This window comes from Apodemus sylvaticus, chromosome 2, assembly GCF_947179515.1.
Source record: "Apodemus sylvaticus chromosome 2, mApoSyl1.1, whole genome shotgun sequence".
NCBI classification, from domain to species: Eukaryota; Metazoa; Chordata; class Mammalia; order Rodentia; family Muridae; genus Apodemus; species Apodemus sylvaticus.
Window position 1 is genome coordinate 122,932,653 of NC_067473.1, and position 13,070 is coordinate 122,945,722.

The window sequence follows — 13,070 nt, forward strand, 5'->3', positions numbered from 1 at the left end:
GGAAGCCTCTGTTGACCTTAGGCTAAATTGTTTTGTTCTTCCCTCATGTCTTAGCCTGCCTGGACCTGACAGGGACCTAGGGTTGTCTTAGACAGCATGTGTAAAGGTACCAGGAACCATAGAGAGCCTGACTTGACTGATAGACTGAAGGGGAGCTGCTGTAGCCAGGGTGGGGCAGGGAGTGCGCACTGGGTCACCCTCCTGTGTTCATCAGGGGCTCATGAAATGAGCCAGACAAGCAACTCTAACCCTCTCTTTTGTTCTGCCTAGCGCCTACACTGAGCCCTACAAGGTCTGTCCCATCTCAGCGGCCCCCAGAGAGGACCTCACATCAGATGAAGAACAGGGAAGCTCAGAGGAGGAGGACAGTGCTTCAAGAGACCCCAGCCTCTCACACAAGGTAGGGCACTCCCAGGTGAGGGACTGGGGAAGGATCTGGAGGCAGAGATGTGGAGGTGAAGAAAATGGGAAAGACCACACCCAGCCCTTACTACAGCCACTCCTCAGTCACTGACTGGGCAGTGGCCGGGGCTCTCAGAAGTGTGGTCAGAGACACTTCTGTTGGAAGAAGTCTGGGGCTTTCCAAAGTCTTCGTGGGTAATATGGAGTGGAGCTGCATGCCTTGCAGCAGGTCAGACCCAGGTTCTAGTGCATTTGGGCCTCGGTCATCTGTAAGGTGGGAACAGGAGAATCCCTGAGAGCCCCATGAGCGGGCTTATGACGGGAGAAGATGACAGGAAGCTGTTTAGAAGGGGCACAGAGTGGCCCTTGTCCTGGTTCATGGCGCGGCACAGCAGTGTAGATGGAAGCGGTGCCGACTTTCTTGGCTGACCGTCCTCACTACCACTCTCCAGTCTCCCCAGGCCCTGCTAGGAGCCCGGCGGTTTCCGCCTTGGACATCTACAGGAGCCATGGCCATTGTCTGATCACCTTCCCCAGAAGCCCTTCCTGAGTCTGCTCCCCTTTCTCCTCATATCCCCTCCAAATGCAGTTCTGCCTCTTCCAGTGGCCAGAGAAGGTGGTGACTGTGGAAGCTGGGCTGGGGCCTGGCACTCACTGAGCTTCTGGGAAGCGAACTGTCTTTCACTTTGTAGCCAGACTCTGGCTTCTTTTAAAAATACACTTGGGTCTCTGAACACTATTTCCCTGAAGTGATCAGCCAAACTGTAGGAGTCCCGTGAAGAAGTCTACCCATAGTGTTTCACTGCCACGCCCTGCCCTGCCCTGTCTCCTCCTGCTTCTCTCATACCTCCTCCTGCCCCTGCCCTGCCTCCTCCTGCCCCTGCCCTTTCTCCTCCTGCCCCTGCCCTTCCTCCTCCTGCCCCTGCCCTGCCTCCTCCTGCCCCTGCCCTGCCCCCTCCTGCTCCTGCCCTGCCTCCTCCTGCCCCTGCCCCCTCCTGCCCCTGCCCTGCCTCCTCCTGCCCCTGCCCCCTCCTGCCCCTGCCTCCTCCTGCCCCTGCCCCCTCCTGCCCCTGCCTCCTCCTGCCCCTGCCCCCTCCTGCCCCTGCCCTGCCTCCTCCTGCCCCTGCCCTGCCTCCTCCTGCCCCTGCCCTGCCTCCTCCTGCCCCTGCCCTGCCTCCTCCTGCCCTGCTGATTTTGCTTGAGCCATCCAGCTTTTCCTCCATCACCCTGGCTCTCAACAGCCCCCTCAGCCCTCCGGTCCTTCCTGGTTCTCCTCCTGCCTCTGCCCCGCCTCTACCTCTTCCTTCTGCTGCTGACTGCAGTGCAGCCTCGGAGATTCCTGACCGGCATTGCCCACTCCCTCCCCTTTACGGTTGAAGGCTCAGGGTGAGTGATCAGGCCACTGTCCCAGGGTCACCCTGCTGGTAGTTGAAGGACTTGGGGGCCCAACAAGTCTGGCTGGTTTGTATTTGTTTTTCTCCCTCCACACCTTCGTCTCCCTAAAAGAACCCCGACTCCTTGCTGGAAGGAAGGAGAACCCCACATTGCTGGTACTTATTAGAGAGGCTTTTGGCTTTCCTGAGCATCTGTGGTGTTGTGGGATCTGGAAGCAGAGGAAACCAAAGGCAGGGATTTGGAACTCCTCCAGATGTGTCACCTTGGCCCATCAGCTTCCCCATCTCTAAAATGAGAGGTATTGGTCCCAGGAGGGTCCAAGAAGACAGATGTGAGAGTGTAGCCAGAGGCCACGGCAGGGACAGGGACACAGTGGAGCAGTGAGGCCCCAAGGCACTTAGAGGCCAGAAGCAGGGTAGCGTGGGACGAACAGTTGGTTCAAACCATCTCTGCCACTTGCCAGCAAAGTAGCAGACAACTTCTTAATGGCTACATCCTTTTGTTTCCTGTCTGTGAATCTGAATGAATAATTATGGCTGCTGCTGCAGGGTGACTGCACAGGTGGGGCCAAGAGACTTAGAGCGATGCCTGTCATGCAGTTAGAACACACAGGGGTCAGAGGCCAGGAGTGTGACACTATGGATCAGGACAGTTAAGACAGCGACAGCTGCCAAGATCAAGTGATCCCTGGCTGGTCTGGCTGGGGTCACACCAGACAGAATCAATGGCCAGCCAAGGCCGGGCCAGGTCAGGCCAGGAGCATCCTGTTATTCTGAGAGGATGGAAGAGGTCTTCTGCAAGAGCCCAGCCTCCGCAGAGCCTTCTCATCTGAGCATCCTCAGCTTTTTGCTGCTGTGAGGCTTGCAAGACATACCGGCGTTGAAATCACCTTTAAAATGAGGCTTTCCTGGACTGGGGAAACGGCGCAGTGGGTAATTTCCTTATCACACTGTTTGATCCCTGGTTCTCATGTGAGCGCCAGCTGCCGTGGCATGCCTCTATAACCCCAGCGCCCCTGCCGGCACTGAGGCAGAGACAAGCTAATTCCTGAAGCTCACGGGCCTCACAGCTCAGTCAAATCAGCGAGCTCCAGGTTCAGTGAGAGATTCCGTCTCAAAAACCAAGGTGGGAGTGGTCAGGGAATGTACTCAGGGTTGACCTTTGGCCCCCACACACGAGTCCTCGAATGCACACACCCATATGAGCACATGTGTACACAGGAAGGGCAAACAATTGAACAAGCAAATTACATTTCCCTTGCACTGCGCATTGTGGACTCCAGACGGGAGTTGTGCCCTGAGGTCCTAAACCAACCCCTTCCCCCACTCTCACAGAAGTTCTTCTGTGAACTGTTCTCTGGAACTGTTCTCCCTCTACGCTGTTTCTTCCATGTAGATCACTGTGATTTTTTTCATATTCCCTTGGAGAACTTCCCATGTTTTCCTTACTGCATAGTATTCCACTATTCAGATGTGCCGGCCACCTCACTCTGGAGGACATTTACAGTCCCCGATGTGTTTGCTGTTTGCCTCACAGCATTGTGGTGACTAGCTCTCTTGCCTCCTCATACCCAAGAACAGAATTTTCCTGGATTGGGGTGTTACTCAGTAGAAGAAGGTGCTTGAGGTCCTAGGCTCCATCCTCGGCACCACAATCAAAAAATCGTCCCTTCAGGGAAGCACTTGGGTGCTTGACTGTGCTTGATCTGCAAGTGTGCTGCTACACTGCTTACAGAGGCTATGCAGCCCCCTCTGGTCCAGCTTCCTGTTCCCAAAGGCCCGAGGACTTGTGGCTGGTGACAGGCAGTGAAGTCTCCAAGCGGGCCATGCCCCCTCTCCCTCACAGTGCTGGTGGCATGGGAAGTCCAAGGAGGGCCCCCTGTTCCCTGTCCTCTGTGCTCCCCTAGGCCAGAGAATCTTCTGGCTCCACAGGCAGAGGCCTCATTTCCATGCCTGTGTAGCCTTATGCGGGGCGGCAAGACAGGAGCAGGCTTCCCAGCCCTGACCACCTCTGAAGAGAAGTGAGCTTCTGGGGAGGTTTGGGGGTACAGTGGTGAGCTCCACCCTTCCCAGATGTTTGGGGGCAGGATCAGGACAGGAAGCCAAGTCCAGCTGGTCCACCCCCATGTCTGGTCTCACCCTCTTTGACTGAGACACACAGAGGGTGTAGGTTGAAGGAAAGGAGGAGAGAGGAAGAAAGGAAAAGAGAGGCAGACTTAAAAATAGCTCTGGTGTAAAAGGAGTTCAGAGGCCACAGACTGGCACACCCCGCCTGCCCAACAATGAATGCACTTTGCAGGCTAAAGGGGACTTTTCGGGCAAAAATACCAGCTCCCGGGAGACCAGTGTCCAGCCAGGAGCTGGCCCCTCTTCATACCTCCTCCCTGCAACTCCGACCCACGCCTCCGACCCACAGGCCACACTTCCCCAATTGCCAGGCCCTTCCCAGCCGTAGCCAGCGAGCAGAAAGGTCTCCTAAGGCTGGTCCCACACCACAGCTTTTGCCAGGGTGACCTTGGCTCCAGTCCTTCCACTTGCGAGACCACTTTTACACCTTCCCCAAGATCGTGGCCACTTGAACCCTGGTAGTTCCCATAAGTCCTCACGCAGACCCTGGAGCTCAGGCGTGTGACTGCTGGGTACTTACTCCTGCATATTGCCCCTCTTGCCCCTTCTCTGCGCCCTCACTCATGTTCCTCCACCCCAGCACGCTTGGTGAGCACTCTGCACTTGCTGGGCACCAGCTGGGCTGTGCGCTGCTTCGTTCTGTAAGACATGAGGCAAGCTAACCGTGGTACCAGAACAGGGGTTCCTGAATAGAGATTTGGGGATCTTGGGGAGGAGGGAGAGTTTTTTTTTTTTTTTCAGTTTCTGGAAAATGTTGAAAACAATGCACAACACATGACTTTCATTGCATTAACCTGAGTGTGTGGTTCTAGGGGCCTTGCATGTGCTGGGCAAATCTTTACCTCTGAGCTGCATCTCCTGGGCTTGGTTTTCTAAGCGTGTACAGTTCAGGGGTATGAAGCACACTAGCTTTGTGCCGTCTCCTCCACCATCCATTTGCAGAACTTCTCCACTGTTCCTAACAGATGTTCCATCTTCATTAGTCGCCCCTTCTCCAGTCCCTGGCGCACGCTCTACAGCTTTCTGCCTCCATGGATGCGGGGGATGGATGGCATTGCCTCTTGTGACTATTAGCCTGGCTCGCCTCAGGAGTCCCTTCCTTAATGACATGCTGCTGTCTCAGCTTTCACATCTGTACCCTGGGCGGTTTCTGCCTTCTGACTCAGCCGTGACCCAGCTGTGAACAGTGAGGCTGTCCCTCACAGCTGCAGTGTCACCAAGTTTGTATCCAGAAGTAGGGCTGCTGCTCCACTGTGCAACAATTCTGTTTTTACTTTCCATACTGTGTGTGTGTGAGTGTGTGTGTGTGTGTGTGTGTGCCTTCTTACATTCCCACCTACAGTGCAGAAGAGTCCAGTTGCCTTCCAGAGGAGCGGATATTGGAACTCTCCACATGCCAAGACCTATAGGGAGGGCTGGCCAGAGACACGTGGAGCTGGGGAAGGAGATGTCCCGGGTCTCCCTAAAGCCCTCACACATGCCCATCTCTTTGGCCTCCCCATCTCCCTTCCCACCCTCACCTCCTCCCTGAACCAGGCCTTGTCTCCATGTCCACACAATCCCCGTGCTCAGTGCCAACCCGAGCCCTGGGGACACAGCCCCAGGGAGGTCCTCCTCCGTAGACTTCGCTGACACTATCACTGTGTCTTCCCCTTTCATCTCTCCAGCGGTCCCACGTGTCCCCTTTGTATATGAGGCACTTTCCAAATTCTGGCCCCTTCCCAGTTCCTTCCTGCATCCTGCGTCCTTAGCTTCACAGCTGCAGCCTTCTAGGCCCATAGATTCCGAGACACACCTGATCGTAAACTGAGCCCACCAGCTATCTCATACTCTGGTGCATCGGATGGTGAAGACTGATCCCTGCTGGGCCACATTTTATCACTCCATCTCAGCCACATACCAAATAAAGTCAAGCAGCACCCTGCCTTTGCCCAGGCACAGTGACGATCCAGAACGGAGCACTGCCTGTCCTGAAGCCACCCCAGGACCTTTGCACTTACCATTTCCTCCACTCTCTACCCTCTGTGCTAAACGTCACTTCCTGCTGTTCTTGCTACAGCATTCCTGCCCATTTCCTGATCCCGGAATTGTGACCTTGTGTTTCTGCCCACTTGTGTAAGTGGCTTTTCCCTGTTAGAGCAGCCCCAGGAGGCCTGGTGCATAAAAAACAGAGAGCAGTTGTTATCTATGGATAAACAGATGAGTAACTAAATATGTTAGCTTGCACCCCTGCCCTTGATGAAGGCACATCTCTGCACATGGCAGGTTAGTAGAAGGAAGACACCAGATAACTCCCTCTGTACAGTGGTGTTGCCAAGCCTGGGTTTCTTAGCTCCCATGAACCTGCAATGGCTGTCTGTGGTCCATGCTATTGCAACAGGGACATTCTGAGGCAATGTGGCATCCCAGGAGGACTCACTGGGTCCAGAGGTACACCTCTGGTATCTGGGCACCTGGGTATCACACACTAGTGTTGAATTTAGAGGCATATAGGGCAGGGATCTGGGAAGGAGGATGCTGAGAGTCCCCTACCTAGTGACCCCAGCTGTTTGATTGAGTCTCAGGTCCCAGTACTCCTTATTCCCTCCTTCCTGGGGTTATGCAGTGGTCTGCTGTGTACCCAGTGTACATAAGAAACACCCACAGCTCCTCAGTGCCTATTTAGAAAACCAGCATCCCAGACCCCACCCCAGACCCCAGTCAGATGGTACAATGCCCTGATGCCTGCTATCTCTGTACACTCACTGAAGGTCATCCTCTGCAGCACCCTCAGCTCTGTGAGATGCCAATGAAAATGCTAATATGGTTCCCAGCCTCAGGGGTTCCTAGCCTCACCTTTAAACTAAGCTTGGCATGCCCATCTTACCATCTTGTCTGTGTGATATGCCTCTTGGTCCAACAATGGCTGTCTGTGAGGCAGGGCAGCCTTGGTGCTGCGTGTGAGCCCCATGCATATCTAGGGAGGTATTTGAGGCTTGGGTTGGGGTATGCAGGTGGTGTAGGAGCAGAGGTGGGGGTGGGGGAGCTGCACTCATAAGAGAATTGGTCATGGCTACCTTAGGTTAAGGTTTCTATTGCTGTGAAAAAACACTGACCAAAAGCAACTTGGGGAGCAAAGATTTTATTTCAGCTTACAGCCTATAGTCTATCACCATCCAGGGAAGTCAGGAACTCAAGGCAGGAGCTTGGAGGTAGGAGCTAATACAGAGGCCATGGAGGAGTGCTGCTTACTAGCTTGTTCCCCATGGCTTGCTTAGCTTGCTTTCTTATCCAACCCAGGACCACCAGCCCTGGTGTGGTACCACCCACGGTGGGCTGAGCTCTCCCACATCGATTTAAGAAAATGCACAGGTTTGCCTACTGGCCGATCTGGTGGGGAATTTTTTTTTCCCAATTGAGGTTTCCTCTTCCTATTTGACTCTAGCTTGTGTCAAGTTTACACAAGAACTAGCCAGCATGCATGGGACGGTGAAGGATCATCTCCAGGAGGCAGGAGGCAACAGGAGAACGTCATGCAGGCACCTACTGACTTTTGAAGTCATGATGAACCTTCTAGAACCTAAGTGAGATGCTGGGACAAGATAACTGTGAGCTGGCTCCTCCTGCTGCCAGCCCAGCATGGGAGCTTGCAAGTTACTAGTCACTGCCTTAGGGTTCCAGAAGGCGGCACTTGGAAGGGGCATTTAGAGGCTCTGGTTTTATAATCATGCTAAGAACATTTAACATGAGGCCTGCCCTCTTAGTGTCTGTCTGTGATGGATGGGTACAGAAAATACGGGAGACACACACACACACAGAGAGAGAGAGAGAGAGAGAGAGAGAGACAGACAGACAGACAGACAGACAGAGAACACACAATGGAATGTGAAGACAATAGAGCAAGGACACTTGTTGCCAAGCCTGATCCCTAGGTCCCACATGATGAAAAGAGAGAATTTTTTCCCATAAGTTGTTCCCTGACCTGGGCAGGCACACACAGACACACAGACACACACACACAGACACACACACACACACACACACACACACAGAGAGAGAGAGAGAGAGAGAGAGAAATTTGACAGAGGAATCGTATTCAGCCCTTAAGAAGGACATCTTGCCATTTCTAGGAGAGAATGGCCTCAGAGGACATTTTGTTAAGGGAAGGAGTCAAACACAGAGGCCATCCTGTAGGATTTCACTTACACATAGCATCTTGTCTGACTGGGGACGTGGCAGGTAGAAGATGGTTCCCAGGGGCTGAGTGAAGGAGAGGTAGGCCGCTGCTTGGTGGGTGTAGGTGTCAGGGACACCAGAGCCCTGCCCTATGTCTGCCAAGGAGGAACCGATAGCCTCCTGGGCTCACTTCAGGGCCTTGAGCAGATCAGAAGTAGCATCAGCAGTAAAGAGAGGTGGGTCACCTTGGGCATGGAGTTCCAAGGTGTCACTTTGCAACTACAGGTCTGTCACAAACTGCAGCCAGGCCCAGAGCTCCCTCCCAGAGTTTTCAGGTAGCTTCCTCCCCCTCCCCAGATCACAGGAAGTCATGCTGTGATCTTGTCTCTGCTGATCTTGTCCTCCATTGTCCCGTAGGCACTGGTCCTCTTCAGCATCCCATCCCTCTCCATGGGACAGTGGGGATGATCAGCACGCCATTTCCCTAGCGTGTCTCTGAATTTCTAGTAGCACTGAAGGCTTTGCTGCTGGTTCTGCATCTCAAGGGAAGGACTGTGTTGTCCCTAACAAGAGTTCTGGGGAACTTGGGGACAGAGACCCCTGGAACCATCTGGCTGCCTGTCAGGCATGACCTCGGAACATTTCCACAGTCCAGTGACAGACCCTCCACTCACTAAAGACCTGTAAAATGCGCGGACACGTGCCCTTCCTGCTCTGTGGTTGGCTTGTGTGGGCAGCCATGTACCGGAACAGGTTGTCATGAGGAAATTTGGGGCAGGTGACCTCTTTGCTAGGTCTTAAAGTCAGCATCTTGGGGTCCTTGGGATTGGATATTGAGAAGAAGCTTGTGTTGCTTCTGGACAAACCATCCTAAAGGACAGCCCCTACTGGGCTCTCTTACCTGTGTCACAACACAGTGCCAATCATGCTTGCTGTTCAAAACTGCGTTCTCTAGGACATGTCCATTTGTGTCTTATGCCATCCCTGTCCCTGTGGGACAACTTCTGGCATAGCACCTCCCTCTTAATAACAAAGGGCCCCAAAGAGTCTTGTAACAAGCCATTTCTCACCCTTATTTACACACCACAGGGAAAACCAGACAGCACTTACATGGGCTAACGCTGGGGCCCAGGTGATAGAGCATTTGCCTAGAATGCTTGAAGCCCTAAGGGCGAGTCTTTGTACCCTATAAGCCAGTTGTGGTGACACACATCTGTGGTCCTAATCCTGGGGAGGTGGAAGCAGGGAGATCAGAAGTTCAATGCCACCCTCAAGTACATCAAACCATGTTTCAAAAAAAATTAAAAAGAATCCATTTTGTAATTCACTTAAAAAAAAAAAAAAGTTCCCTACATACTGGCATAAAAGGCCACTGTCTGTTCGTGAGTCAAGCGAGGAGGAACGTGGCTGGATTTACATCTTCTTAAGTGCCAGATGGATCTGGCTGAGGGAAAGATGAGGAGCAGGCCCTCCTGGTCCCCTCTGTTCTTACTCATTGACAGAATAGTCCCAGCCAGCTTCAGGGAGGCTGCCAGACTCCCACAGATGCTTAGGAAAAGGAGGATCCTCACCCAGGGCTCCTAGAGCTCCCTGCTCTGACGTCTGGGGAAACTGGGGCATGGAGACAGAGCCAGTACTCTAGACTCTCCCTCAGTCCTGCTGTTTAATGAGAGTCCCTTGAAGGAAGGACTGGCCCTGGGAAGCTGAGTTTAAAAACAGCTGATTTGTCTGGGGAGAGCTGAGGAGGGCCAGGACTGGCTAGCCCTGGGGAGGGGCAGGCAGCTGCTTGTTGTCAACACTCAGAACCTGGGTCTGGGCAATAGCATGTGCAGGCCCTTGTGCCCCAACCCCATGCTCCTGGGAGGAGCCCTGTTCCCAGAAGCGTGTCCCTGGACACTGCCTTCAGCCTCCAAGTTCACTTCCTGGTTAAGTAAACATCTGTTAAATGGCCCAGTTGGCCCCACCCAGAAGCAGCTCGGAGGAGAACCTGGGGCACCAAGCCTGGCAGGCCTCCCTAGTGAAGACACATCCATCATCATGCTGAAGCACAGTGGCCTGTGTGTCCCGCCCTGAGTCTGCCCATCTGGCAGTAGGGACGTGCAGAACTGTTCATGCCCAGGGACCTTCCAGAAGCCTGTCCCCGACCCTCTGAAGTCCTAACAATGGTGATGACGACAACTTCAAAAGTCTGGGAAGAGAGCAACCTCTCCCTACCATCACCATGTCCCTGAAGTGAGGGGTCCACGCCCTGTTGTCCAGGTAAGGCAACCAAGGCATGTGACCAGACAGTCACACAGTTGCAGGGCTACCCACAGCCTTGGGGGAAGAATCAGGCACTAGCCTCATTACAGCTCTGTGGTGGTTGTCCTGAGGGTCAGAGAGGAGAAGAAGCTGAATCTAAGGGGCAGCCTGGCAAGTCCTGGAGTGCTTGACCCAGCCAGGTGCCGCACAGGACACTTGTCACCTACAATGAGTATAGGCATGCACAGTTCACTGTGTGCAGTGCAGTGGGCTGACCTGGGATAGTTTGACTTTACAATGGGCTTATCGGGGCATCAAAAGCATTTGTGTGTGTGTGTGTGTGTGTGTGTGTGTGTATGTGTGTGTTCATTCAGTTTTGTTTGGAGATGGGCTATCTCCATGTTTCCCAGGCTAGCCCCAAACTCCTGGGCTCAAATGATCCTCTTCCTCCAACTAGGACGAGAGGTAGGTACTTGCCGCCGCATCTGGCTTAAATACACGCTAACTTAACAGTATCCTGGACTTAAGCTGGACTTATTAGACCCAGCCGGGCTGTCAGGGGAGGGTGAGTGCTTAGCCATGCTGACACTTTGTTGTTGCTTGGACATTGGAGCTGGACCTAGAGAGGAATCTTGGCTATGCAAAGGGTGGGATTCATCTGTGCCTCAGTCTCCACATCTGCGAAAAGAGACAATTGAAATAGCTAGGTTCAGGGAACTAGCAAGTGTTCATAGGTCAGACCTGTGCTTAGCAGTTCCTAGGTAGCTCTGCCTGGGCGCTGTTATGCCATTCAGTAGAAATTATTGTTCCTGTTGACAGTTGGGGTTCAGAGAGGAGCACAGGCACAAGGACAGGAAGAAGCAGGGTCCGAGATTTGAACCAGGATCTTCTACCATCTGAGCAGAGACTCTCAACTAACATGTGAATTACTGTCCTGACAGAGACTGAGACCAGTTTGGCTCCTGTCTTCATTTTATAAGGAGACAGACAGTTTTAGGTCTCCTGCCTACCTCTGCCTGTGGACGCTTTGCCATGTATCCCCTAGGCTGCCAAGGCCTGCCCTGGACAGGGTTTCCCACCTGCTGGATCCTGTTAGAGCCTCTGTCTTGAGAGCCCAGCTCTGCTCCTGCAGATGTAGATGGATGTGAGTCAGTTTGGTTCCCTTGGGAGGGAAGAGGCCAGCAAGGGCCAGGGGCTTCCCCTGGCCACTCTGTGCTCTCTCTGTCTTCACACTCCAGCTGGAGACTGCAGTGTGCTACAGAAGGGAGGGAGTCTGAGCTAGGACACCTTCTGTCCTGGTGTGATGGCCACAGGGATTAAACTTCCAGGAAGTCATCAGGGACTGGCAGCTGGGGAAAGGCTGTGTTTATTTGGCACCTAATCCATGCCAGACACTGTATCTACTTTTATCAACATAGGACGTCTGCCTGGCAGCGTCTGAGGATATTTTAGGTATCACTGGGGATTAGGGTTTGCTGTTATCCTGAAGACAAGAGCCATGCCTGCTGTTGATTATCCTAAGATGCTTAGGAAAGTATCTTTGGCAAAAACCAGTGTTGTAACCCAAGAGTAAAGAATAACTTTTGCCGTCCTCTAGGTTAGAGCTGTGACGGTTAATACTGAAGACTCGACAGGATCTAGAATCGCCAAGAAACAAACTTCTGGGCGTGTCTCTGAGGGAGTTTCTAGATTGGGTGGAGTTGGGAAGTTGGGTAGGGTAGCTCTCCCTAGCTGCAGGAGTCATTATCCCATGGTCTGACATCTTGGGATGGAAGAAGGAGGAAGAGAGCGGCTGCCCCCTCCTCTCTCTGCTTCTTGCACTCTGACCAACTGCCATGTCTCTGTTGCCATGATGGATTGATTCCTTGAACTGTGAGCCAAAATAAACCCTTCCTTCTGAAGTCCCTTCTGTCAGGTGTTTTGTGACAGTAGTGAACAATACGGATAATCATCATCATCATCATCATAATAATAATAATAATAATAATAAAGTGAACAATACGGATGCTCACATTGACTGCTCGAGGGCGTGACCGCTGAACGGGGTCCTGAAAGAGTCAGAAAGTGGGATGAGAAGATACAGGGAGAGGCATTGTAAGAAGAGAGAAGAGTGTGTGCTAAGACCCTGAGTAGGGAGGGCATCATCAGAAGGACAAGCATGAAGAATTGTTGTGTTTCTCTCTGTATTTCAGTTGAAAGGCTGAGGTGCATGTGTTTGTTGACTCCTCACAGTGCGCATGCGTCAGATCCTTGCATTGCTGTGTGCATCTTACAGAGAAGAAACTAATGCCCAAAGAAACTGAATGTCTTGGTTAATGAATAAGAGTCAGAGGAGGAAGCAGCTAATTCTAGAGCTGTGTGTTGACCGTACACTGTGCCTGCCGTAGACAGCTCTCCACTTTCTCACACCCAACAGGGGCCCATCGGGGTTAGAAGCACACAAGGTTTAAGCTCTAAGGTTAGAGCATAAGCAATGTATAGGTTGCTCTGTCTGCACAGGGGAAATTAAGGTTTGCTTCCAGAAAGGCACTTAAGAGAATGTCCTTGTACAGAGACAACAGGTGGTCAGGACTGGGGGGACAGGGAGCTGGAACCAACCCCATGCCACCGTCATGGGGCCATTTACTGAGCACTATGTCAGGCACCATGCAGGGCATTTGTTCTGCAGCCTTCTGGGTAGGTCCTTCTTATGACCACATGCATAGATGAAACTGAGGTTCAATGAGTCATTTGCTTGTGGTCACAACTGGT

General features: G+C 52.8%; 1 protein-coding gene across 1 annotated transcript in view; it reads left to right on the forward strand.

Moving 5' to 3' along the window:
* Positions 1-13,070, forward strand: part of Fgd5 (FYVE, RhoGEF and PH domain containing 5) — a 97,057-nt gene that overhangs the window by 44,882 nt on the left and 39,105 nt on the right. The window contains exon 3 of the mRNA XM_052174342.1: positions 271-400. Coding sequence (XP_052030302.1) covers positions 271-400 — 130 coding nt within the window. The remainder of the gene's footprint in view (positions 1-270; positions 401-13,070) is intronic.